This window comes from Pelodiscus sinensis, chromosome 18, assembly GCF_049634645.1.
Source record: "Pelodiscus sinensis isolate JC-2024 chromosome 18, ASM4963464v1, whole genome shotgun sequence".
Lineage (NCBI taxonomy): Eukaryota > Metazoa > Chordata > Testudines > Trionychidae > Pelodiscus > Pelodiscus sinensis.
The window spans coordinates 1063925-1090820 of record NC_134728.1 but is presented as its reverse complement, the minus strand read 5'-3'; the positions used below and the strand labels follow the sequence as shown (position 1 = coordinate 1090820).

Here is a 26896-nt window from a genome sequence, read left to right as displayed (position 1 = left end):
GGGGCGGGAGGACTCTCGCTTTCACCACCGGTGCAGGGACGAGGCGGGGCCTCTGCCTTCCCGCCCCTTCGTGAGACCCGCCTGTGAGCAGCCCACAGGCCACGGGCGTAGAAATAATGCAGGGAGGCCAGGCAAGGTCACGCCATGCCAGCTGTGTGTCACACGGGGAGGATGGGGCTGTCTCCATGCCAACAGCGAGGCGGGCATGGACACTGGCCAAGAGCCACAGCCCAAAACGCCTTCAGGGCCGTTGCTCGCCGTCTGTGGGGGAGAACCCAGTGGTGCGGGCGATGCTGCAGGTCAGGATTCCGGCCCTCGGGAATTCCCCAGTGCCTGCCCGGACAGGACCTCCTCGACGCGTAACTGCTGTTCTAACCGTCCCTCTGCTCTTCCCTCCCCCGGCAGGATCTTTGGCTTCCCCCTTCACTACACCGACGTGTCCAACATGGGGCGTGGGGCTCGGCAGAAGCTGCTCGGGAGATCGTGGAGCGTCCCGGTCATTCGGCACCTCTTCGCCCCGCTCAAGGATTATTTTGCCTGTGAATAGCAGGGATTCCCTCGTCTCCTCCGGTCAAGATGCACTAGCTCAACAGCGTGTGTGGGAGCGGGAAGGAAGAGAACAGCCCACACGCTCCATCACTTGGTAGGGAACGGTCTCCCCAGCCACACGCTTTGGGGCGGACGTGTGGCCCTGCAGGGCGAGCGTAGGAAACTTTAACCAAAGAACCTGCTAGGGGGATTTTTTCAAAGGGACAGAAAGTATCGGAACACTCTTTAGAAAGTATTGAAGGCAGATGCTAGCTTGCCTCACTCAGGAGACTGTAGGGATGGTGGTTGGAGACCCTCTTGTCTCACATAGTGCATTAACCATTCCTTTTACTGTACAGTTGGAAAGTAGTGAGTCACCGGCTGGGTGGCCAACGCAGCTGGCTGGTGTGCTGCAAACAAACTTGAAATAGTTAGAAACCATGCTTTTTTTGACACCCAACCTCTAAAAACAGTTGCTAGGACATCAGACCTGTAGCCACAGGGATACAGAACCCTTTCAGGTTACATACACTGAACGAACAAGCGGGAGACATGAAAAAAAAATCGCTTTTTACATTTTTTTTTGTTCGAGTTCAATTTTGTTTTTAAACTTTTGTTGCTGCTTTCAAGCATTACATGAGAATGTGGAAATTCCTAGACCTGAATGTAGCTGAAACTGAACTGTGAGGTGATAGAATTACTTGTCTAGTTAGAAGTGTTGGTGTGTGCGTTCGGCTGTAGTTTTGCCAACACTCCTTCCTTTTTACAACCTTCTTTTCACTTGTACATTAGGCAGCATGGAACAGTTTGAAAGGTGAAACATGACTCAGTTCAGGGAGCATGTGGGCTCCAGGTCACTAGAAGGAAATTGTTCTCTTAACACTTTAGCAAACCAATGGGCGGGCAGGGCCGTGCTGGGTGTTTTTTTAAGAACCTCAAAACTAACAGTCTTCTAGCCCTAACTGTTGCTGGACCCCCCGAAATCCGACACAGCCACTCCACAGAGAAGCTGTCGCAAAATCTAACCTGGTGCAAGGAATCCTCGATCAGAAATATGCGGAGCGGGCAGCATCACAACCTCAAGTCACTTTAGCCCCAATCCCGATCCTATGAAGTCAGTGGGGTGAAATCCTGAACCCATTGATATCAAGGGCAAGACTTCCATTGACTTCAGCACAGCCAAGATTTCACCCTAGGAATTTTGCCCGTCGCCTGGTTAATGGTGCATTCGTCCTGGCTACAGCAGGGCTGGAGCAGGCCTGCGTGACTGGAAAAGGGAACCCTTCCGCCGTGGTGTAAACACTCCACGCCCCTGCCCTTTCCCCCGGGAGAGCCATTTTATTTCTCCTCTGCCGTCCCGGCGCGCCCAGGGAACGTCTGCTCAGAAGCACAGCGGGCCACCGTTTTACTCTGCTCTTCGCCTGCCTGCAGGCACAGGGATAGTTTGCACAAAGCCACGTCCGTGGCTCCATGCACGCGCCTGTGTTGGGGGTGTGCCTGGACCCACGGGGACCGGGATGGTGCCCTTTGCTGAGCTGGGTCAGACCTGAGCTGGAGTTCCGGCTTCAGGCTTGAACAGTCCAAGATGGGGCGAGCATCACTGGCTCCTTCCTGCCCAACCCGCTGCCGTGCGCTCAGAAGGGGGCTCCCCCGGTGGGCCGGGCATGGCGATGGGGGCTGCAGCAGACCCACTACCTCAGCGCCTCGCTGATGTTCCCATCTTGCCTCCTGCCGAAGCTGAAAGGAACTCCCCGGCTGCTGCTCTGGAGACGGCCTGGCTCCGAAGATTCCAGCGACCACGCAGGAGGGCTGGGGAAGGCTCCCCTGCACGTTGGACGGACGCCACGAGGGACGGGCTCGCTGGCAGGTTGACTAAAGCAGCAGAGGGACGTCCCGCTTCTTTCCACAGGGTAACGGCGCTCCTGGCAGAGCTCCCCCTCAAAGTGGCCCCCTCGTGGGCCTGTTGGCATGCACCATCCGGACCTGCAGCTCCTCCGTCCTCTCCTAGCGCTGCTCTTTGCTCCACCAGTGGCCCCCGGGTCGTGCAGCCTGTTTCGATGCTCGCGCCTGTGGAAGTTCTTTGCTGAATGGCATGAAGTGTGGTGGTAGCGGATCTGGCGGAAAGCCAAGGGCGCTGCGTCCAGGCGAAGGGTTGAGCAGGAGACAGACCAGCGGGCTCTGGGCAGTAGCTGGGCGGGCTTCCACGTCTTCAAGCAGCTCTTGCCTTTCTCAATTAAGAGATGCCTCTGTGTCTTAGGGCAAGGGAGGCCTCGGCCCGGCCCTCCGAACAGCCTTGCTGGTGATGTGAAGAGCTAGGCCCAGGGTCATCTTTCTGCATTGTGCTCAGCGTTCCTAAAGGGCAGCCGCCCCTTCCACCAGGATCCCTGAGTAGTGAGAGCGTCCCGATCTCGGCTCCTGCTGCCCCTCCTTGAAAACAGGAGATCCCTGTGCATCTCCATCCCAGGCCTGAGGGGAGGGCGTCATCCCCAGCGGATGAAGGGCCTCGTTTCTCACTCCTGACCCTGCATCAAGCTCTTTTGGATCTACATGTAGGTGGTTTCCCACCTCCAGCCGCAGCGTCAGCCTGCCTCTTCTTGATGGCCAGACTGGGAACTGGCAGCAAGAGGAGGCAGGTCATGGCCGAGGGAGACAGCGGTTTCCCCAGAGGAGAGACTGAGCCGTGTTCTCCTCTGTCCTACGTGGCACTTCCCTCCCAGTGGCACTTGGAAGCCCTGCCACGTAGCATGTGCCCAGGTGAGACCCACTTGAGAATGCACTGAGTTCCGAAATGCTGGAACCTCCCCGGGCAGCGCTCTCCTATGCTACCTCCATTCCTTCTAGGCAACTCAGGGACAAGAAGCAGCCGGTCATCTCACACCCATAAACTATGTAGCGGAGATGTAGGAGGCCCGACGTGCAGTGGCGTAGGTGTGCAGAATGCTCGTCTGGTGAGCATGCAGCCTACACCTCTGCATGCATTGATGCCCGCGCAGCTGGTGCATTGGGTGCCTCTGCGTGCAGAGTTGAGGAACTCTGCAGGCGTTTGCCGGCCAAGCTCATCTGCAACTCTTGGACCAAAAGCTTCGCTCTGAACCCTGACCCTCTTCTGGATCCGGATGAGAACACTAATCCCTCACCCTCACCCTACTTGCTGTCATGTGAAAGCCTTTTCTAGTCCACGTGGGTGGACAGCGGAACCCCGCAGCAAAGTAGTTTTGCATGTTTGCAGGAGTCTGCCCACGTGGAGCTCGAGGTAGGATTGAAGCTTTAGAGTCAAACGAGACCAGGAGATTACGAAATCTCCGTTTGAGTCCACCATTCGTTTTAGCCTTGGCCCTTTTTTCAGACTGGATTAACACATGACCTCAACTCAGGTCCGCCTTCGAATACTCTTACCCCAGTGTTCATCTCCTTCCCTTCCTCATCAAAATTAAAATAAACACACAATGGTGGAAAGATTTGGAAAGCAAACGAAGATCAGGAAAAGAGGAATAAAAGTTCTTGGCATTAAATTTACAATTTTTTCATGTGATCTTAGACAAAGTATTTTTCCCTGTAAAATCTGCCTTTTGCTACATGTTTATAAAAATGTCTTAAGGAGAGACCTGCATTTCAGGAATGCTATTTTATTGAATCTTATCAGCTTTGTACTCTTCATTGGTGCTATTTTTTTAGACTAAGGATTTTAATGTTCAAATGAGTGTGGGTTTTTATACGATCTTTTAAAATCACAACCAGCTTGTATTTTTGTTTTGTTGCAATATTTCAGGTTTTCTGTAAAATGGACCCAGTACCAAAGTATGAAAAATCAAAACTGTGCCTTGTCTAAACAGTTTACTCATTTTCTTATGGGGAAAAAAAAAAGGATTAATGCCAAGAGTTTACCTGAGCATTTATCATGGTTTAATTAAAATCAGTATTTCTATATGACTGGACAATTATTTTTTTAAACAGAAACAAGAGAAAGTAAAAACACGGCACTATGCTTGGAAATGGGGATGGTGAGAAAGGTGCTTAAAAGAAATTCGGGGACCACTTAATATGCTCTTAATGAGCTTGGAAGCTTTGTCCACTAAGCATCTTCAGTGCCTAGCTGAGATGGGTAGATGGTGGTTCCCAGGGATGCCTAGCTGTTTGGTTTAGACTGAAGTGAAAGCCAGCTGAGCAGTGGGCCCACACATACAACCCTGCTGAGGACTTAAGGACTTTAGGGGTTCCTAGAGCTGGCATGTGTCACCGTATGAGTCGTTGGACCTGCCCACATCAATAAGATGAACAGGACTCGGACTACAGCCTGATACGGCAAGTGCTGAATCTTTCACCTTAAAGTGAAGTGGGTCCCCCGTCCCCCCGCAGGAGTGAGCCCGGAGGAAGCCAGAACCATTGTCCAAAGAATGTTGGTCTTGTGCCTCAGACGCACTAAGGATTTTCTTTCTTCCTTTGCTTTCCTTTCCATAACCCAAGGGAGTGGGTGGGCGCCATCCCACCCACTTCTAAAACCCCTCCCCCAGCCTTGCGGGACGGACGACTGGGCTCAGGCGTCAACTAATTACGGGGAGACAAATAATGAAAAACAGGGTCGGGCTGCAGGTCAAAGGTTTAAAACAAGGGAACCGGACGGGGAGAACCCCGGACAGCGCCCGCTGCTCCTCCAAGCTGCCCAGGGAGCCAGTGGACGCTGCCCAGAGGAGCTCTGCCCGGATTCGTGAAACTAGGGAGGAGCGGAAGTAGGCCCTAAGGTCGCAGAGCGCCCCTTGCCCAGCATCCGCCTCCTGGTGTGGTATATGGCGGCTTTCGCCAGGGTCAAGAGGAGGTTGACAAGGTCTGTTGACTTTGTGTGGCCACGGATGCGGGGGGGGGGGGGTGCATAAATGAAATGGTGAGGGGAAAAGTGCAGCCAGGACCTCAGCAGGAGGTTCTGGAGGAGCCGGAAAGGGGGCTGCAACCTGGTGTATCCTAGGTAGGCGTGTGCCAGGTTTTCCCTCAAGCCACAAATGGGGCAGGTGGGGATAGGGGTGAACCGTGCCAAGTTCATGGCTCCATGAAGGAATCGCCAACTTATGTCCCCGATGGGCCATGGGATTAAAGTGGAGTAAACACTGACCCATGGGGGTTTCCTGCCCTCGACAGGTCTTAGATGGTCCCGCCATTTGGAATTGGGGTGGGACAGGAGGGTGTGGAAATTATCGTGTGGCACATGAGCGTGTACAGGTGGTTTCTGGGCGTGGTTCAAAAACAGACCAGTTAATGATTTATTCTTGCTGATGAAATCATCTGGCAAGAAGCATCTTCTACAATTACAGGTCTGCTTATCACCACGGATCAGTCTTATCATGGAGCCTGTGTTGTTCTGGGCATTAAGCCACAGCGAGCTTGTGCTGAATTATGAAATGAGCCCTATTTCATGCATTAGGTAACACAGCAACGCAGCTTCCTGTGGCTGCAGCCCGCCACTTACTCCTGCCCCTTGCCGTGGACAAGGAAGTCAAACTTTTTGTCTCTGCAGCTCACCTCACAGCCTTGCCTAATGGTTATAGCTGCTGGCTGCTGTCTTTAGGGGTGTGTGTATCTCACAGGATGCCTTTGTGTGCAGCTCAGGGAGTCAGAATGAGTGTTGCAGTGTGTTGGTGGCCTTTGATGTACCGGAGGCCAGACTAGACACGGAGTCCCTTCCAGCCTTAAATGCTATGCTTCTGTGTCTCACAAATGTCTAGTTATTCACACTGGGCAAATGTATGGGTTTTAGTAGGAGCGGGTTCAGGACTTTGCTATTAATTCCATCAGTCCTAAGAACCATCCTCTTCATCAGGGCCCGTGACCAGGAGTACTATACCTGTGAATAAAAAGTCTCAGAGGCGTCACCGGGTTAGTCTGTTACTTTAAAACGAGTCGGTCCTGTGGCACCTTAGAGCCTAATCAAAATATATGAATCGTGAGCTTTTTGTGGGTAAAACCCACTTCCTCCGATGAATAATTTGGCTGCTGAAGTGGGTTTTACCTATGAAAGCTCCTGATTCTGTATACAGGCAGTCCCCGGGTTACGTACAAGATAGGGACTATAGGTTTGTTCTTAAGTTGAATCTGTATGTAAGTCAGAACTGGCATCAGCCACTGCTGAAACTGATCAATTTCAACCGCGGCTGAATCTGGATGCCAGTTCTGACTTGCATACAGATTCAACTTAAGAAACCCAGGCGTCCCCAAGTCAGCTGCTGCTGAAACTGATCAGCGGCTGATTCCAGGAAGCCTGGGGCAGAGCAACTCTGCCTCGGGCTTCCTGTAGTCAGCATTGGTCAGTTTCAGCAGCGGCTGACTTGGGGACGCCTGGGGCAGAGCAGCTGGGGTGCTGCTGGGTTGCTCCAGTAGTGGCTCCTCGGCGCTACTGGAGCATCCCAGCAGCACCCCAGCTGCTCTGCCCCAGGTGTCCTGATTCAGCCGCTGCTGAAACTGACCAGCAGCGGCTGAATCAGGACGCCTGGGGCAGAGCAGCTGGGGTGCTGCCGGGTTGGTCCGGAGCGGCGCTGCGGGACCAGCCAGGCAGCCCCCAGCTGCTCTACCCCAGGGGTAGGCAAGAAAAGCCTGGTCTGCCGGGAGGGGGGGGCACTAGCTGCACCCCCCCCCCAGCAGACCAGGGGGACAGGAGCAAAGCCTTGGAGCTGTCCCGCTGCAGACGTGCTCCGCAGCTTTGCTCCTGTCCTCCTGGTCTGCTGGGGGGGTCCAGCAAAGCCGCTGGACCCCCCCAGCAGACCAGGGACACCAGAGCAAAGCCGCCGCCTGGGCGGCTTTGCTCGTTTGCCCGGGAGCAAAGCCGCCCAGGCGGCGGCTTTGCTCGGGTGTCCCTGGTCTGCTGGGGGGGTCCAGTGGCTTTGCTGGACCCCCCCCAGCAGACCAGGGGGACAGGAGCAAAGCCGCCCAGGCGGCGGAACTCCGCCGCCTGGGCGGCTTTGCTCGGGTGTCCCTGGTGTGCTGGGGGCATCCAGCGGCTTTGCTGGACCCCCTCAGCAGACCAGGGAGACCGGGAGAAGCTTTTCTCGCCCCGGAGGACATGGGTGGCGACCCGCCGCCCGTGAGCTCCAGGGCGAGAAAAGCCCCGTTCGTAAGTGCGGATCCGACATAAGTCGGATCCGCTTAAGTCGGGGACTGCCTGTATTTTGGTTAGGCTCTGAAGTGCCACAGGACCACTCATTTTTATAGCTGAGTATCCACATTGTTCTTCACTCCGAAGTTGATACAAAGCCAGTGGTGCTTTATCACCTACAGCTGGGCTTCCCTTCATACTGGTGTCTTTGGGCACCTGGAAGCCTTTGCCAGACTTCTCTGCCAGAGAATGTGGTCTGGCCTCCCTGAAGAGTTTTTCTTCATTTTCTTAAAGCTCATGATACTAATTAGAAGCTTAACTGTTTTTTTTTCTGAACTGTTTTTAGAGAGCAAAGCCCGTGGAGAAAGCTGTTGCAAAAGGAACTATATATAAATTATAATTGGTTGAACCTTCTTCTCTCCAATGCGTTAGAAACTCAGGACTAGGCAGGAATTTCTAAATAGTTATTGCTAAGGAAACACTCCTGTGTGTGTTCCTCGTGCCCTTTATGTTATGCTACAACATATCACATGAGCAAAGCCACAGCTTCAAGATAAACCATAAAGGGAACTGGCTGCAAGAGATGTTAAAAATATACATGCCTCGAGAAGCAGCATAAACTTTGTGTTTTTGTTGTTTGCTTTTGCACATTGTAGTTGTAAAGATGAGCTTTTTCTGCCTTATGTTTCTATCAGTGTGCAATGGAGAGTTAAAACCAGGAGAATTCTCCACTGTGCGTCTACCAATAGCTATACAAAGTGAGTGCAGAGAAAATTACAACATGGGATGCGGAACAAAAAAACAAAAGCAAACAACAACAACCTGGGCCCTTCACTACTCACACATTCATGGCAATGTGCTTTTCCAGAAACCTGTAAGAAGTTTGTGTATGTGAGTACCGGGAAGACACAGGCATTGAGTGATGGTACGGAGGAAGATTCCATGCAGAACAATTTACACTTGCCTCTCATGAGAGGATCTCTTTTAGTCCTGGCTTGAGAATGAGCAATGGCTACCCATTTGCCTAGCCAGAGATGACTGCTGCCACATTTTCCTATTGGCAAAGTGGGGAACTATTTTATAGGCCAGGTAGCTGACGTGGCAGATGACGTGTTCCTAAAGGCCAATTCTCGGGGGAGGAGGGGGACTTACCTCCCTGAAATAGGAAAGGGTGACAATGAACCAAGTCTTTGGGGGTTGGGGGATGTCAACGTCGGGCTTGGAGAGTAAGGGGAAGGTTTTGTAGACATGGCAAAGGGGATGGGTGATATGGCCACATTCTGACCCCCCTGCTGCAAGAGGAGCCCAGCAATGTTCCCTCTTCTCCAGTCATGTGTGGCATATGTGTTATTATATGCACCAAGGCATGAGCAAATGTGCACCACCAGCAGAAACAAAACCTAGCTCTGGGCACTTTCTGCTGGGTGGCATTTGAAAGTCTTTTAAGTGGCTGCATGAGCACCCAGCTTACAGGGAACATTGGAGCCCAGTAATAGGGGAGCGAGAGGGGGGACTGGAAGAGGAAGGGGCTAGGACAGGATGGAGAGCTGGAGGTTGGGGGGGCAGGCTGAGGGGGGCTGGGAGAGGGAGGGGCTAGGACAGGATGGAGAGCTGGAGGTTGGGGGGGGCAGGCTGAGGGGGGCTGGGAGAGGGAGGGGCTAGGACAGAGGATGTAGAGGGGCAGGCTGAGGTGGGCTGGGAGAAGGGGCTAGGACAGGATCGGGAGCAAGGGGGGTTGAGGAAGGGGTGGGTTAGAGGTTGGGCTTGTGGAGGGAGGAGCTGGTGGTAGGGGGCTGGGTAAAGGACGGGCTCCACTGGAAGGGGGCTGAGCCAGGCTGCACAGCCAAATCCCACCCACCCTCAAGTATAGGAGTGGGCAATTTTGGATGGGGAGCCACTGCCAAGATTTTAGAAGGTGGTCCAGGGCTGCACTCCTGTATGATATGAATGGGGATGCAGGGTCGGGGATGGAGGTTGGGGTAAGGGACTGGGGTGCAGTGGGGGGGCTGGGAGTTGGGATGGGGCAGGCGGCTGTGACCTAGGGCAGGGGGTGGGGATGTGACCCAGGGGAGGAGGGGACTGTGAGCTGGGGCAGGAGCTTGGGCACCAGATCTGGGAGGGGTGAGAGGGGAAAGGGCTGGGGGGGCCAGACGCTGCCTGGCCACGTGCTCGAACTGAGCCCAGGCGAGGGGGCGGGTTCTTAGCTGCCTGTTATTCGAACAAGCAGCTCCCATTGGCCAGTTTCTGCCTGACACCGGCCAATGGGAATGCGCCGGGGGCGGGGCAGCTCCTAAAACTCCCCCCTCCCCTCCAGTTTTAACACCGAAACGAAGCCTTGCAGCTGTGGGGGAGCCGGTCCGGCCCAAGTCAGTGGAAGGGGGCGTGGCAGGGAGCGAAAGACCATCACGTGACTCGGGGGGGGGGGGACGCGCGCGCCGCAGCATCCCGGCCCCGCCCCTGCGCGAGGAACGGAGTCAAATGACGTGCGCCGCCGCGGACGCCGGGTAGTGACGCCAGCACGCAGGGCGGGCGTGACGTGCGGCTCCCGGGCAGGGCCGGTGTGAAGGCGGGGGAGACGGGCAGCGCGGGGGCAGGTAACGGCCGGGCTGAGGCGGGGCGGCCGTTGAGGGGGGCGGGGGCCGCGGGTCCTGAGGGGGCCGGGGGGCGGGGCCGCTGGCTGAGGCGCCCCCCGGGGGCGGTGGGGCGCTGTGGGGGCGGGGCCCTTGGGGGGCGGGCGGCCCCGTGCTCGGCTCGTGGCGAGGCGGCTCCCTGCGCTGGGGGAGGAGGCCGCCCGGGGCTCCCCCTTCCCGGCTGCGGGGCCCGTCGCGCTCAGAGCCGGGCTCGGCCAGCGCCGCTCCGCTTCGGGGGGGTGCGGGGGCGCCCGGCACGCGGGCCCCGCCTTCTGCAGGAGCCGGCCCGGGTCCCCCCCTCCCGCCGCCCGTTCCCAGCCTTCAGCCGCGGCTTCTGTCTTCCAGAAAATGGCAGTGAATGTGTATTCTACTTCAGTGACCAGCGACAACCTGAGTCGGCATGACATGCTCGCCTGGATCAACGAGTCTCTGCAGCTGGCCCTGACCAAGATCGAACACCTGTGCTCGGGTAAGGCACCGCCTGGGGCCTGGGAGCCGCCTCCTGCGGGGCTGCTGATCGCTGAGTTACTGACTGCAAGTATACAAGATACCGTACAGTAGGCTTCTGATAATCCGGAACCTACGGGACCTAGGTGGTGCCGGATTATCAGATATTCTGGACTATCAGGAGGTACTATAAGATCGTTTATATATATATATATATATATATATATATATATATATATATATATATATATATATATATAATAAAGTGTTCTTAACCCTTTTTATTGTACATGCTGTATACAGTATACTGTAATGTGTTAAGTAGGGGGTCGCCGTGTTAGTCTGAATCTGCAAAAGCGACGAGGAGTCCTGTGATAGAAATGTAGCCGTGTTAGTCTGGGGTAGTTGAAGCAAAATGCAGGACAATGTAGCACTTTAAAGACTAACAAGATGGTTTATTAGATGATGAGCTTTCGTGGGCCAGACCCACTTCCTCAGATCAAGTAGTGGAAGAAAGTAGTCACAACCATATATAGCAAAGGATACAATTAAAAAAAATGAACAAATATGAAAAGGACAAATCACATTGCAGAACAGAAGGGGGATGCGGGGGGGGGGGGGTGGGAAGGGGGAGGAAGGAAGGTAAGTGTCTGTGAATTGCTGATATTAAAGGTAGGGAGAGTGGGATGTTTGTGAGTTAATGGTATTACAGGTGATAATTGGGGAAACTGTCTTGGTAATGGGTGAGAGAGTTCAAATTCTTGTTAAGTCCTTTTTGGCAAGTGTCAAATTGCATCTGACGAAGTGGGTCTTTGCCCACGAAAGCTTATGCTCCTACACTTCAGTTAGTCTATAAGGTGCCACAGTACTCCTCGTCACTTTTGTAATGTGTTAGTTTTTTTTAAGCCTTCTTTTACCCTTTTTGCTCAGTTCAGTTGCTGTCACTGGTACCTTGTGATTCATTTTTTGCCGAAGCTCACTCACTAGCTTTTGCCATTTTGATGCCAGACTATCAGGAGTGCCGGACTATCAGGTGCCGGACTATTGGAGTTTTATTGTAGTCTGTTGCTGGATCTTGCTTAATTTGAGACTAATTTCAAACTGTAGCTTCTAGCTGTGAATACAAAGGATTGTTTCTGTAGCTTTGTGGACTCTGAAGACTTGTGCCTTTCTGCTGTTGCTTTAAAACATAGCCTTGAATTTCAGCTCCTTGCCTATTTCTTTGGATAACAGGGCTAAAGCTGGGCGTTGTAAAACATGGTTATAATACACGTGAACACTGGCACAGCTACGTGGTTTGCTTAAAATCCTAGGATAGACAGATTCATAGTCAGTTAATCTGTCTATCTTGTATTATAACATGGCTGTGAAACTGTCACTAAAAATCATTTATATAACACCCAAAGTTTAATGGGTAAAGTGTATAATTGTTTAAGATGGGGTGGGGAACCTTTTTTGGGTCAGGGGCTGCTGACCCACATAAAAATCAGTTGGGGGGCCGTACACAAGTGAGAAGCCCTTGAATGAGAAGGACACTCCCCACGTTCTCCTTGCACACAAGAGCCAAGGAGGCCCAAGCTAGTTGATTTTTCTGTGCTCTAATCCTGGGGGTGGGTGGCAGGGGAGCTGGAGCACCAGTGTGGGCTTCCCAATGCTGAGCTTCAGGGGTTGGATCCAAACAAGCTGGGGGCTGCAGCCAGCCACTGGGCCTGAGGTTCCCCACCCCTGGTTTAAGAGAGAGAACAAAAGTTTGGGAAGGGTGAATGAAGTGAAAGTGTAGATGTGGAGAGATGAAGGTTCTTAGGAGAAACTGAGTTCTAAAGAAGGATTTCAAGAAGCTTGGGCAAGAAGTAGACTTGCCAAGCATCTTTCCATGTCAACATGAAAGAAAGACAGGGAAGTTAGATGGCGGACACTGCTTTCAAGTGTTGGTGGTGACCAGTTTCTCTGAACAGCTTGTTACTAAAAAGACAGAGAGGAGTTAAGGTGGCAAGCCTGGGAGGCGTTTAAAGATTGAACTGGGATAACTGGCAGAGGAAAAATATATTGGTAGGATTGTGAACATAAGAACGGCCGTACTGGGTCAAACCAAAAGTCCATCTAGCCCAGTAGCCTGTCTGCCGACAATGGCCAGCACCAGGTGCCCCAGAGAGGATGGACCGAAGACAATGATCAAGCAATTTGTCTCCTGCCATCCTTCTCGAGCCTCTGACAAACAGCGGCCAGGGACACCATTTCTATCCCCTGGCTAATAGCCTTTTATGGACTTAACTTTCAGGAAATTATCTAGCTTCTCTTTAAACTTTGTGGTAGTCCTAGCCTTCACAGCCTCCTCTGGCAAGGAGTTCCACAGGTTGACTACGCACTGTGTGAAGAAGAACTTTATTTTATTTGTTTTAAACCTGCTACCCATTAATTTCATTTGGTGTCCTTTAGTTCTTCTATTATGGGAACTAATAAATAACTTTTCTTTATCAGCCCTCTACACACCACTCATGATTTTATAGACCTCTATCATATCCCACCTCAGTCTCCTCTTTTTCTAAACTGAAAAGTCCCAGTCACGTTAATCTCTCTTCATATGGGACCCATTCCAAACCCCTAATCATTTTAGTTGCCCTTTTCTGAACCCTTTCCAAGGGCACAATATCTTTTTTGAGATGAGACCACATCTGTACACAGTATTCAAGATGTGGGCACACTATAGTTTTATACAGGGGCAGTAAGATATTCTGTGTCTTATTTTCTATCCCTTTCTTAATAATTCCTAGTATCCTATTTGCCTTTTTGATCGCCGCTGCACACTGTGTGGAAGTTTTCAGAGAACTATCCACGATAACGCCAAGATCTTTCCTGATTTGTTGTAGCCAAATTAGCCCCCATCATACTGTACGTGTAGTTTGGGTTATTTTTCCCAGTGTGCATTACTTTACACTTATCCACATTACATTTCATTTGCCATTTTGTTGCCCAATCACTCGTTTGGTGAGATCTTCTTGGAGTCCCTCACAGTCTGCTTCTGTCTTGGCTATCCTAAACAGTTTTGTATCATCTGCAAACTTTACCACCACCTTCTCTAGATCATTTATGAATAAGTTGAAAAGGACTGGTCCCAGGACTGACCCTTGGGGGACACCACTAATTACCCCTCTCCATTCTGAAAATTTACCATTTATTCCTACCCTTTGTTTCCTGACTTTTAACCAGTTCTCAATCCAAGAAAGGACCTTCCCTCTTATCCCATGGCCATGTAATTTTCCCAAGAGCCTTTGGTGAGGGACTTTGTCAAAAGCTTTCTGAAAATCTAAGTATACTATATCTACTGGATCCCCCTTGTCCGCATGTTTAACCCCTTCAAAGAACTCTAATAGATTAGTAAGACAGGATTTCCCTTTACAGAAACGATTCTGACTTTTGTCCAACAAATTATGTTCTTCTACATGCCTCACAATTTTATTCTTTTTGTGAAGAGGATTTCAAGCTCTTAATTTCCTGTTGTAAGGAGGCAAACCCAACAAGGGGATTTGAGAAGCTATAGTTGGAGTTGAGAGGTTTTTGACAGCTTTTTTGGATAGTTGGAGTGGGAGGGAAGGGAAATTTCTTGGAGTTATGATACTGAAGAGATTAGTTTTGGAGATTGAAATAAAAGGGCATCTTTTGGTGGTGTTTAAAAATGAAGTAACGGACTTCGGACAGGATATGAGGAAGAAGAAAAGTTGAAAATTGAAGTTGTGAGCATGGGATACAGGAAAAGTGGTGGAACACAAGGATCTGGGGAAAATCATTCAGTTCTAGAATGTGAGTTAAGACAGTGGGCTGGAAACATGTAATTCCCTGACTGAAGAAAAGACCGGAAAAAGTTGAAGTAGATTTGGGAATTTTCAGAGCTTGTGGCTGGATCCATGGAAACAAACTAGTACAAAGAAAAAGAGTTCTTGGGATGGAAACTTGAGGGGACCTAAGGGAGAATGACGTGCTCTTACTAAGAGGTTGGTAAAATGGTTAGCAAGGTAGAAAGAACCAAAAGTATGGTGTTAATCAATGTCCAGATGTTAAAATCAAAATAATAAAGACTTTTGAATGGCTGGTGACTTTCATTTAGGTCCAGAGGATTTTGAACTCCATAAGAACCTGGCCCTTAGAAGTGAGAGGACATGTCAGCTACTGAAGAATCTTGATTCATTTTTAAAGGTCTTAGATCCTACCACTCAGTTGTAATAAACTGAGCAGTGTCCCTTCCCAGTGTGTGGAGACAGACCTCTCCAGTGCTGCTGCTCATTTCTTTACAGAGTGAGATAAGCAAGATGAAATAGCTTCATTGCTGTCTGATGAAAACTGATTGGCCATGTCCACTTCCCAGGGAATGTCATGAATAGTAGAGGCCGGCCCTGAAGTATTCACTGAACTGCAGGGCAAGATGCTGGCGGGTTCAGTTGCAGGCACTACTTTCCTGCCTTCATTTGCATTATTGTTATGCTTAAAAGACGCACCCGGGATCTTTTTCGGGGGGGATAAGGCAACATGTCACATTTATTGAACATACATAGATCAATCAATACTTATCATATGCATATGATACATTACTCTCTGTCTGTCTCTCGTCGTTACCAAAAGTTGCTCCCCCTAACTGCACCGGCCAGGTCAGTTAGATGGGGGAGGGGTGGAGCTGGGTTTCTGCCAATCTGGATCGATGCTCCCATGTTGACAAGACAAAAACCCAGGGTCCCTCTGCAAGATGCCTCATGTTTATCCCTCTCATGCAGCTAATTAGTCATCACCTTGCCTTTCTTAATGCTGCTTCAAAGAGAGTTCCTCCAAGGGCAGGCACTTGCTGCTTGACTCCCAAGGCATCTGTATGTCCAGTCGTCTTAATGAGCTCACTTTTCAGATAGTGTCTTGGATCTGGCTCCCAGACCTTCTCCACCCTTGCAGCTGCTGCTGGAGGTGCTCACCTTTCATTTTCCATTCATACCTCATTCATTTCAACAGGACAGTCAAGGAAAGGGGAGAGCTCAAAAGATTTTTTTCTTACAAGATGGATATATATATTATAAAGGAAAGTTTCTCTTAATACAAAGTTATAGGAGAAATGTTAGAGATTCTATAAGAACACTTAAGATCTTGTCCTTTTAGATATATCTTTGTTAATACAAGATATGAGAGTGATATTACAGGGATTTATCCACACTATCAAGAGGCTATGGACAAGGGAGAAGATATTTTTCAATAACAGGAAGAAACAGTGGGAGACCCCAACCAGGAGTAACACCTTAATTGAAATTCCTGCATTGTCCTCCTTCCTAACAGCTGTATGACTCGACCATGCATTAGGACTAAATGCAAAAGGGAACTTAGAATTCTGTGTTACTGGTAGATAAACAGACTTCTTAAAAATTTTCCACAAGTGTACCATCCATGTTGGTATAATATTTGGCTGCATGTGGACATGCATTCTTCTGGTATACCAGGAAAAAAATAACCCCTCCAAGATAGGCACCTGCCATGGATTGTTGTAGCTAGTTAAACTTATTACTTCTGCAGCCAGCAAAAAATCTTTGCAGAATCTGAGATAATGCTGGAGAAAGATTTTTTTTTTTTTTTTTTTTTTTTTTTTCTGGATGAGTTCCCCTCCCCCTGGTCTAATTGTAGTTTTATAGGAGGAACTAGAAGAAATGAGAGGTCTTTGAGATGGGTGAAATGAAGCACCTTTTTGTGTCTTTTATTATGTTTCAGTTTTTGTTAGTCAGGATTGATATGGCCTCTTAATTCCAAGAGCACTAAAAGCGCTGGATAAGGGCAGTTTGTTTTATTCTAGAAATTAGGATAAATAATCTCCTCTTAAAGACCTAAGCTTTTTTTGCCTAGATGAATGTGGCATCTGTGACATGTGACCCCAATGAGTTTATTGTTGCAAGCATGTCATAGGACAAATCTTAGTTACTTGTAGAACTTGTATGCTCAGTGGGTTAGGGGAGGCAGTGTTATAAGAACTCAAATTATAACAGGGAGCAATCTTAACCTTCAATATTTCCTCTCGTTTTCAGTAAATAGTCTTCCAAGATGTGTCTGCTTCTGATTGATTTTTGAATAAGATGTTGCAGCCATTATGGTCCCAGGATATTAGAGAAACAAGATGGGTGAAGCAATTCTTTTATTGGTCCAACTTCTAGTGGTAAAAGAGAAATTTCTGAGCTACATCTGAAGAAGAGTTGTGTAACTTGAAAGTTCTTTCACCAAAAGAAGTTTGTCCAATAAAAGACATTATCTCGCCCACCTTTTTGTACAAAAGATGGCTTATGGAGGCATTGTTTTTTTTGGCAGGTGCTGCCTACTGTCAGTTCATGGACATGCTCTTCCCTGGTTCTGTAGCACTCAAGAAAGTGAAATTTCAAGCAAAGTTGGAACATGAATACATTCAGAACTTCAAGATTCTACAAGCTGGTTTTAAGCGAATGGGTGTTGACAAAGTAAGTTGCAATTGTTATTGGTTCTCCTTGCACTTAGGTGCCCATGGTTTAGTTTCATGGTATCTGTACTGCCAGTGTATGAACCCCATGGCTTTCTGTGTACATGTGTCTGCCAATCATTCACTTGCTGACAGCACTTACCCTTCCAGCAAGTGTTCCTCTAAACTGCATGGCAGCACAACTTCACAGGTGATTAATCAGCCCCACCCAGTCAGTCAGCTCCATGAAGTGAGCCCTGAGCCTCTGTCTGGGCGTGGTTGATTAATCACCTGTGAAACTGGGCTGCCACATTGTTGAGGGAACACTGCTTCCAGCTTCCCCAAATTGGAAATTAAACTGAGGGCTGGATTTCTGGCTCTTATTAACAGCATGAGTTTCACTATCTCCGTGGCTCCCAACCTTTTCCAGATGGAGACCCATTTTGACAATTCAGGAAGACTTGGTGACCCAAGACAATTAAAAAATGGGGGGAGGTGACGGGAAGAGCCACCTGGGGAGACACTTGGCAACCTTTTTGAAATATAATGGCAACCCATATCGAAACATACATGTTTGCTTACTGACTACTGTTACTGCATTTGAGCTTCTTGCTCTTTGTGCCAGACATGTGGCCCCAACCAACTGGTTTTGTAGTCCCAAGGACTGCAAGTTTTACTTCCCACAGATTCCAAACTGCTGTAGAGTAGACATGAGAAAATGGAGCTCCACAGTTTAAATAACCTTTGTGTTCATGGACAGTGCAATTGATAATTCATGTAGCTGGTACTGTACATCAATATCAGGGCAAGGTTTCAGTATTAACATTTCAGTCTCATCTCTTATTTTGGGGGAACTTCATGTAAGAATGAATAGGTAGGAACACTAAAAAGACACAGAGAATGGGCTAAGACTACTATTTAGTGTGACTGCATTAATTTGTGTGATTCTTTGCTATTAAAAACTGGGCTGGACTGTTTCAAATCACTGAATAACCATCAGATGGCTAACCTTCGTCATTGCCCATTTGGATTGATCTTATACTGGTTTCCTATATGCAAAAGTCTTTTAATAATTCTCTAGCTCTCTTTTCTAGGATGGGAAGGAGGGGGTGAGGAACCATTCCCAAGTTGGGGGTTGAGCAGTGTGTGTAGATGGGCCAACAGGTCAGACCTAGAATGAAGTTTAGATGTGATGGTAGGGAAAGATGGACAGATTTCAGGAGAATAGGAGCAAATTTGACCTTGGAACTTGGGCAATAAGTATTTCTGCAATAATGGTATAATATGATATCACCATTCAATTTTAAGATGATCAGCTAGCTCTCCATTCCAATTAGTGGAGAAAAATCTTGACTGCTCCTATGTTTAAATATATACGAGAAGTCAGTTCTGGCCTTGGAAAATCACATGTATACAATTCTGAGCATAAGCCGTGCCTCTGTAGAGCTTGCTTTTGACTTTGACTGTGTCCCTTCTGTTTGACAAGCTTTAATTTTCCCCCTAGATAATCCCTGTGGACAAACTAGTGAAAGGAAAATTTCAGGACAATTTTGAATTTGTTCAGTGGTTCAAAAAATTTTTTGATGCAAACTATGATGGGAAAGAGTATGACCCTGTTGCGGCTCGACAAGGCCAAGAAACAGCAGTAGCACCTGCCGTTGTTGCTCCAGTATTGAACAAGCCCAAGAAAGCTCTCAGTTCCGGTACTGCAGGTAAAGGAAATATTGATGGTCTTGTGAAAGTCTTTCTAATTGTTAAGAATTTCAGTAGCAAAAGTGACTCATTGTTAATTTCAGTGCATTAAATTATGGTAGTTCATGGTTTTCTTCTGTTCCACAAAGATTCCAATCTCTCAAAATACAGAATGGAATCGTGATACATATGCCTTAGATCACACTGTAGTGGTGAACCTCTTATTTCATGGAGGATAAGAAGTTTTCTTCCATGTGAGACACTTAATCTGTAGGTTTAAAATGTTAGGCATCTTCAGGTCAAATTGTGTAACCTCTAGAATTGCTGTGCCTCTTGTAGATAACAGTTTCCTGGAACCCACAGAAATGATTGCTGCAGGAACAGATGCTTCTTCCTTAAAGAAAATGGCAGTGATTGGTACCAACACTCTTGCGGGAGAAGGGACACTTCACATGGGGAATTTGAGGCATTTCTTGCTGCACTACACTGAGATTCAAATTCGTCACTGTTCTAGCTAAGCATGGGTGGAAATAACTCCTGAGGGTCTTGATTCCAAAAATAACAGGCTAAGAATTAACACTGCATCTTACCTTGTAGGTCCTCAAAGGCCCATTGTTACTCAGAGAACACCATCAGCTCCTAAAACTGGCACTGGAATGGTTAAAAAGGCTCCAGGAGGAATAGCAGAGGATGAATCAGCAGAACTGATCCAGCAGGTGAGTATTAAACCTGTAGACTATTAAGTGGAACTGCTTTAGATTAATTTACGTGAATCGTTAAGAACTGTCTTGGAAATATAGCAAAGCAATTCACATACTAGATGTAGCAAATTGTCAAACTAAAACCTTTCACTCAAGGTCTGATACATACTAGTCTATTACATCTTGATACTTCATCCTACAGTGCTATTGCAGACATCTAGCAGCATTGCAGTTAAATCATGAATGGCTGCCACTACACTGTAGTAGTGAGAGTTGTCAGGAGTCTCACTGTTATAAGTTAACCTGACTTCGTGTAAATGGTGATGAAGTATCTAAAAGAATAAACCCTGCAAAGGGAAACTGCAGGTGATTGGGTTTTTACTAGTTTGAAGTAGCGAGCCCATAACTTTTGCAAAGAGGCTGACCCCTCATGTGAATTGGATGTCTAGCATGGGAATTGAACATATGAACTAAACTGAGAGTAATAGATCAATATAGATCTTAATCCCATAGATCTTAAGCCCACAGTGCGGTTATAGATCTCTCACAAAAAGCCACTTGTGAAATGTAAGAATCTTGCTTCTCTCTGGAGAAATGATCATGTGTGTCTTATTTTTCTTTTTGGCAGATCAATGTATTGAAACTTACTGTTGAAGATCTGGAGAAGGAGAGGGACTTCTACTTTGGCAAACTGAGAAATATCGAATTGATCTGCCAAGAGAATGAAGGGGAGAGCGATCCAGTGTTGCAAAGGATTGTGGAAATTCTTTATGCAACAGATGTAAGTCTGTCTTTACATAAACTACTAATTGGCAATCAAGTGAATTTTTCTAATGGAAAAAAACCTTAAATGACGAATAGCCCTGCAGCACCTTAGAGACTAACAAAAAATGTAGCTGGTATCCTAAGCTTTTGTGGACACAACCAGCTTCTAACTCCATTCATCTGAAGAAGTGGGTTGTACCTACAAAAGCTCATGATCCCAGCTACATTGTTAGTCTCTAAGATGCTGCAGGACTATTTGTTGTTTTTCAAGGTTTTGTCCGGCATTGTAACTTCACTTTTATAAGTGAGCATATTCCTCCCTGACACTATCCCAAGTAGTAAAACTGCAGGGAAGGGTGTGTGCAACCCTGTGGGCCTCATTTGACATCCACTTCCATTAATACATTCTTTCTTTCCTCCTTCAGGAAGGCTTTGTGATACCTGACGAAGGAGTGCCACAAGAGGAGCAAGAAGAGTATTAACAGTCCACATACTGTACCAGCAGAGCAGCAACATCAGAATTCTTTGCCCCAAATCATGTGCTTAACTGTAAAATACTCCACTTTATTATTCTTAGAGGACTCACTGGTTTCTTTTCGTAAGCAAAAAGTACCTCTTCTTAAAGTGCACTTTGCGAAAGTTTTACTCTTTTTCAGTGGGTTTGAGTTAGGAGCTCTTTTTCACTTTGTAGCAGAACAGTATTAACATCTAGTTGGTATATTTAGGGAACAAGAAGTTGAATATTTGGAGCTTGTTGCAGAACTGTATGGCTGCTGGTAAAGCATGGGTTTGTGGAAAGTCTTTATGTACCTTACTGGGGTGGAGTGTGCAGTAGATAAACTAAAGACAGACTCACAGGAAGATTGAGTTAATGTGAAATTGCAGCAGAGGACTTCTAATGAAAATGCCTTAAGAGTATTTAAAACATGCTTCCATATGCCAAATTCTAAAGTAATGTGACAGGAGATTTTATGTGCTTCATATTGGTGTTAGAAAGTGTCTAATTTACACTGCTGTCTGGGGGCCTTGTGTGTCAATATGACTACTTAAAAGGAGTAAAATAAAACTCTTATCTGTGTAAAAGCTGCTCATTAAGTGGTTAATTCTCAATGACAAAATTAGACCTTAATGTTGCCTGTCACAAGATTAACATAATTTTACATTTGTCTGAGCTCTTCATACTCCTAGAGTGCTAAATCGTTCTCTGGCACTGTGGCTGACGATTTTGCCAAACTTGTGTACTGTATTTTCTGAGAAATAACATGGTTCTAGATGTATTACCTAGAATGTTCTTCAGAGGTTTTTCACTTGATGCTCTGGATCACTTTTCTACTTTGTCCTGTGCCCCTCTGTAGTGTCCTTTCTGGTTTCCTCTTCTCTCCCTCATCCCGAAGAATACTGGTGAAAGTAATGGCTCTAACATAACTTGCATTTGCTTTGTCTCTGGAATGAAGGGGAATGAGTGGGTTATCTCACTTTGTGCCTGTTGGGTAGTCTTCCTAAGCCATTGGTGTATCTTAAAAGTGGTATTTTCCAGTACAGTACAGGCAGTCAAGATAGGGACTGTAGGTTTGTTCTTAAGTTGAATCTGTATGTAAGTCAGAACTGGCATCCAGATTCAGCCGCTGCTGAAACTGACCGCCAGTTCTGACTTACATACAGAATCAACTTAAGAACCCCAGGCGTCCCCAAGTCAGCTGCTGCTGAAACTGATCAGCAGCTGATTCCAGGAAGCCCGGGGCAGAGCAACTCTGCCTCGGGCTTCCTGTAGTCAGCACTGGTCAGTTTCAGCAGAAGCTGACTTGGGGACGCCTGGGGCAGAGCAGCTGGGGTGCTGCTGGGTTGCTCCAGGGGCACCGGAGCAGCTTACGAACGGGGCTTTCTCGCCCCGGAGCTCGCAGGTAGCAATCCGCCACCTCGACCTCCGGGGCGAGAGAGCCCCGTTCGTAAGTGCGGATCCGACGTAAGTCGGATCCGCGTAAGTCGGGGACTGCCTGTACTCTGGGGACAAAACTAATGGGCTAGCTGATAGAAAAGCTAATGTTGCAGAAAATACAGTACCCAGGCTAACTTTTAATATTTAAAATACTTTATTCTTGAACTGTCCCTTCCTTTGCTATCAAGTTCCTCTCCTTGCTGTTTGTGTTTGGCAAAATCTTGCAAGACATCTGATGCACCCACACTGATCAGTCTTGATGTGCTTGTGTGCATTTTTCTGGTTGTAGTTTGTCCTAAAATGTGTGTAGAAGGTGAGCAGTAACTGTTGTGTAGTGCATGAATCTTTGTGAAATTCAGAGGAAACCCAATTTCAGTGAATGCCAAAAAAATGCAAGTAATTAGCCATTGTTTAAAATTTCAGTGGTGCTATTTCTTTTGTGGCCTTCTAGACTTTTCTTGCCCTAAAATTCCGTTTTACTGAGAATCCATATTCCATCTGGAGTTTTCTTGACAGGGTTTTTTTCTACTTTAAGCAGTTTCTAAATAAAGTTCTGTATTTCAAGAGTGTCATGTTTGCCTGGAGTCTGTCATGTTCTTGGGGATATGATTAGACTGAGCAAAAGATCCTGGTATCTTCAGTCTGAAGCTATACAACCTGTAACATCGGCCTTTCTCCTCAAATCATAGCTCTGTTCTTTGCTCAAATTCCTGCTGCATTGATTTTCCTTGGGGCTCCCCTCTATTCTGTTGGGAGAGACCTGCATGTGGTGTGTTAGGCTTAAAGTCAGTAGAAAGCATAGCTACCCTGTAGACTTCCCCTTCCATGGATGTCATGTAGTGGTGCAGTGAAGCAACCACAGTTGATCAGTTTCTCTGCATTTGACTTGTGAAGTCTAATGCACTGCATTACTAGAGCACCAAAGTTGAGCCATGTTTTTGATCTTTAGATTGTCACCAGCCTTTCTGAGCAGCCATCCTCTTGTAATTTAGTCATCTTCATTTGTCCTAAGTTTTGTGTGCCAAGTCTTAATGTTAGACTTGCACTGACCCAAGAACTAGCTTCTGCAGAAACAAATGCTAAGCAAAGGAATGCCTAGCATGCTAAAAGCTCTGATAAATCCCCAAAAGTCTTGCCAGTATTCATGTTGGTAAACTTTGAAATGGTCCTTAGAGATCTTATCCTAAGAAATAATCATTGCTGGCAACAAAACTAGTACTGCAGTGTGAAAGTGCATTGGTAAAATGGGGCTTTGATGCACATAAAATCTCTCATTACTTATTTGGTATGACTACAAAATCTTACTCTTTCTGATAACTGTATATGTTACTCTTAGACTTTCTGTATTCTCAAGGTCAGTAGCAAGATGAGGTTTGTCTGACGTGCCATGGGAAATTAGTTTTGTAGGCTTTTCACATTTTGTGTAGGGTCAGTTGCATGCTATGCATCATTGTAGCTTTACTTCTGCACTGCAAGAGCAAGGATGGGTCCATGTTTATAATGACCCTAGATGAGTTGCACTGTGATCCATTTGACCTCTGCTTCTGCAAAAAGCAAACAGATCTCTTAAGCTGAAGGGGAAGAAATGATGGGAGTCATAGAAATACTGCTGGTGCTCCTTGACTATAAAACAGTCAAATCTGGAATTGGTCTGCACAACACAATGCAGAAACTTTGTCATGCAGGTCAAACTCCTGTGAAATTCCAGTTTGCTGCATTTCCTAATATACCAAGAAGTGACAAGTCATAAATAGAACTGGGGAAATTCATAATTTATTTACAAGTCTGTATCATAGACTTTTTTAGGTAGTTTTTTTTATAATTTTCTTGTTGGAAAGGAAATTACCAGAATAAACTTAAAACTCAAGTGGCTACTCTGCTGACCTGGTACAGTATTTGTTGAGTAGATGGTAAGTGCTTTCCTGCTGGAATAATTTCAGAAAACAACCAACCTTTCTTAGATTTAACTTTCAGTTTTCTGAAACAAAATGGAACAACCAAAAGCTTGTATCTGTCTTTCTGTACCCAATGTGTCTTACAGGTGTGCACTCAAGATTTTTTTAACTTAATTGTTCAATCTTTTCAAGATTCCTGGTTTTCAATGACCGTTCCTTGTGTAACTATTAAAAGGCTCCAAATAAAGGCCAAGAATTTACATCACTAATTTGTCTATTAATGTTTAATGTGACCACTGTTGCATTGATAAATGATGCCTTGTTTTTCTTTTGATGTTAGCACTCTCACACTTATAGAATTTGTCTGAAGTTGACCTAGTACTTGGGGATCCTCTTAGCCTGGTGATTTGAACACTTCTGGGAGTTAGAAACTATTTCTGATCATAGCTCTCTCCAACCTCTACTGTGCTTACTAAAATGGTGCTCCATCTCCGAGGATTAGCTGAGAATTGTTTCCAGTGTGTTCTGACAGCAACTATAAGCCTTAAGAACCCAATTTAAAGAGATAAGGCATTAGGCGATACTGTATGAATTTGAGATTAGTAATGACAATTATGCAGCTCTTCCCATCATTAGTGTAAACAACTCCTCTACACTTGTGCAATTAAAAGAATTTGGCCTGTTATGGGGGGAACTTACACTCTTGTTGAACTGCTACAGCAGTGAAGGCATAATGTGTGACTACTGACATTTTCTAATACTGCCCACGCATGGTCTGCAGTACATCTACTCAGGCAGAATGGGGCTCTTAGACTGATGCCTACCATGTGGATTATGGTGCTGTGATACGGAGCCGAGGATGACCGCAACTCATCTAATCATTGAAAGGTAAACTTTGTTTTTGGAAATGACTTGACTTTCCAGATCAGCTTCATTACATGGTCACAAAAGATGGCAGCAGTTTGCTTGTAGCTAAGAGCAAACTGTAGTCTTAAGTCAGACCTAAATAAACTGGTGTGGGTTCCAGAGCAGCATAGCTCTGGTGTGATGCTTTAAGCTTAGAATTTCCAGGTGTAAAATCATGGATGAGATTTTTTCCATCTTCGCTTTTTCTTACAAGTTGGATGGTGTAATGGATTAAAACAATTAATTCTTTGAGCTCAGTCTGTGAAAACGTAATTTTTCCTTTTGCAGACTATCGTTAGGTTTTGGTGTATGAGCATTTGAATGGACTTTATGCCTGAGCTCTTGTCCAGAAAAATCATGTGGTGGTAGAGGATCCCTTATGGCCTGTGTGCATTCTTCTGCTTTTCTCCCTTCCCAGATGATTGGACTCTTCTCAGGATAAGGGTAGTGACTATGTCTTGCTCTCCCTGTGTTATGGTGGAAGAATTTTTGGGAGACAGGTAGTCTGGCAGCACTTCTTGCTTGTTAACTTCCATCCTAATTTTACAGAAATGGTTCCCTGTTCCATTGGTGCTTGGAGGGGCCCATGACTGGATTCTGCAGCCACTTGTATTGGGTGGGGTAGCTTCTGCCAGCTGTGATGAGCAAATAGAAGGTTCTCTGCTTCTTTTACTACAGTGGTGTACTCCTATGAAAAGTCTCTGTGCTGGTTTTGGATGGGTCTAGTGTGCACTTTGCCCCTGGCATTCTAGCTTTCTTATGGGCTTCATTTCCTTATTCTTACTGGGGAACCTTGATGATCTTACCCTGAGAGGGGAAGGCTTGATGTTAGGGGTCTTCTGGCGATGCTACTGTTCAATTAGGATCAATTAGCCCCTTGGTCTCTCAACTGTGCAGTTCTCCTAGTGTGTGTTGAAAGTTTAGGATACAAACAGTGTCATAACGAAGAGAGCTGACCAGCACCTGGAGATTAAGGGGTTAACTATGTCTCCTGTACCTAGCCAGGTATTGGGTGGTATGCCAATAACAATACAGGTAGGAGTTTCAAACTGGGACAAAGGAGTCTTTCCCTCCTTTGTCTGAAAAGCAGAGTGATTTCTTCCAAGACTGAAGGAGATGGGAGGCCTGTCTCTCTTCAAGAATAGACTTCTCGCAATGTGTAAGTAGGGCAAAGTTTAGATTTATTGTTTTCCTTGTTTGGAAATTTGGAATGAACGTCTGAGTTAAGGGTGGTTTTTTCCCTCTTTGTAACGAAAGCTGTTTGCTCGGGGGGGGGGGGGGGGTCTCCCTGAGTATCTAAATCAATTGGTGGCTCTTTCCATCTAGCCCCTTTACTGTGCTTGCAACTGTAGTTTTGTTTTGATGATAAGTTTGTTTTCTTTTTTCTAATTTAATTGGTACTGGTTTACTTTTGTGTCTTGAAATGTCTGTCTCTGGGTCCCCTCTGTTTTTCCCAACTCCAAGCAAAATGGAGGCTGGGGTAAGGGGAAAGCTTCACCTTAGGGAAGAAACTTCCCAAGTGATCTCTTCCCTGATTTTTCATGGAATTTCTTGGGTGGTGACAGCAGATTCCCCAAAGTCCGTGTATTAGGATTTTGGGGGGAAGTTTTTGTACCAAATCCTGTACACAAGGTTTTGGGGTGTTCTTGCAGGCTGCCACTTCTGTTTTTGTCATGCCACAGTGGGGAACAGCTTTGACAAGTTTAGGATACAAACACTTTTACAAGCCAATCAGCTTTCAGGGTTCATTCATAAGAGTAGTTTGGCCCAGCATGGGCAGTGGACAGGACATTTTTGATAGAAGCTGGTGCCAGATACTTCACAGGGAATGAATAGAACATAGATATTCAACAGAGTGGTCCATCCAGGTCAC

At 46.9% G+C, this 26896-nt stretch overlaps 2 protein-coding genes across 6 annotated transcripts in view; both read left to right on the top strand.

The window, feature by feature from the left end:
• Window positions 1–4455, top strand: part of DNMT3B (DNA methyltransferase 3 beta) — a 56431-nt gene extending 51976 nt beyond the window's left edge. For all 4 annotated transcript variants that reach the window (XM_075900822.1, XM_075900821.1, XM_075900819.1 and 1 more), the window contains one exon: window positions 406–4455. In XM_075900822.1, coding sequence (XP_075756937.1) covers window positions 406–547 — 142 coding nt within the window. In that variant the 3' untranslated portion in view covers window positions 548–4455. The remainder of the gene's footprint in view (window positions 1–405) is intronic.
• Window positions 4456–10043: 5588 nt separating this feature from the next.
• MAPRE1 (microtubule associated protein RP/EB family member 1) lies at window positions 10044–24382 on the top strand. Of its 2 annotated transcripts, XM_075900817.1 has the most exons (8): window positions 10044–10200; window positions 10582–10705; window positions 17005–17150; window positions 18633–18840; window positions 19160–19237; window positions 19418–19536; window positions 20150–20302; window positions 20712–24382. In XM_075900817.1, the coding sequence occupies exons 2-8, from the start codon at window positions 10585–10587 to the stop codon at window positions 20766–20768; spliced, it is 882 nt and encodes a 293-aa protein (XP_075756932.1). In that variant the 5' UTR covers window positions 10044–10200; window positions 10582–10584; the 3' UTR covers window positions 20769–24382. The 2 variants fall into 2 exon arrangements, with proteins under 2 accessions (XP_075756932.1, XP_075756933.1); XM_075900818.1 differs by lacking the exon at window positions 19160–19237 and having other exon boundaries at window positions 10045–10200.
• The last annotated feature ends 2514 nt before the right edge of the window (window positions 24383–26896 follow it).

Excerpts from the sequence above, each read along its gene's own strand:
- MAPRE1 (XM_075900817.1), top strand. The coding sequence starts at position 10,585 with ATGGCAGTGAATGTGTATTCTACTTCAGTGACCAGCGACAACCTGAGT. Across the intron at positions 10,706-17,004 it reads GATCGAACACCTGTGCTCGG|GTGCTGCCTACTGTCAGTTC; the intron begins GTAAGGCACCGC and ends TTTTTTTGGCAG. Across the intron at positions 19,238-19,417 it reads AAAGAAAATGGCAGTGATTG|GTCCTCAAAGGCCCATTGTT; the intron begins GTACCAACACTC and ends CTTACCTTGTAG.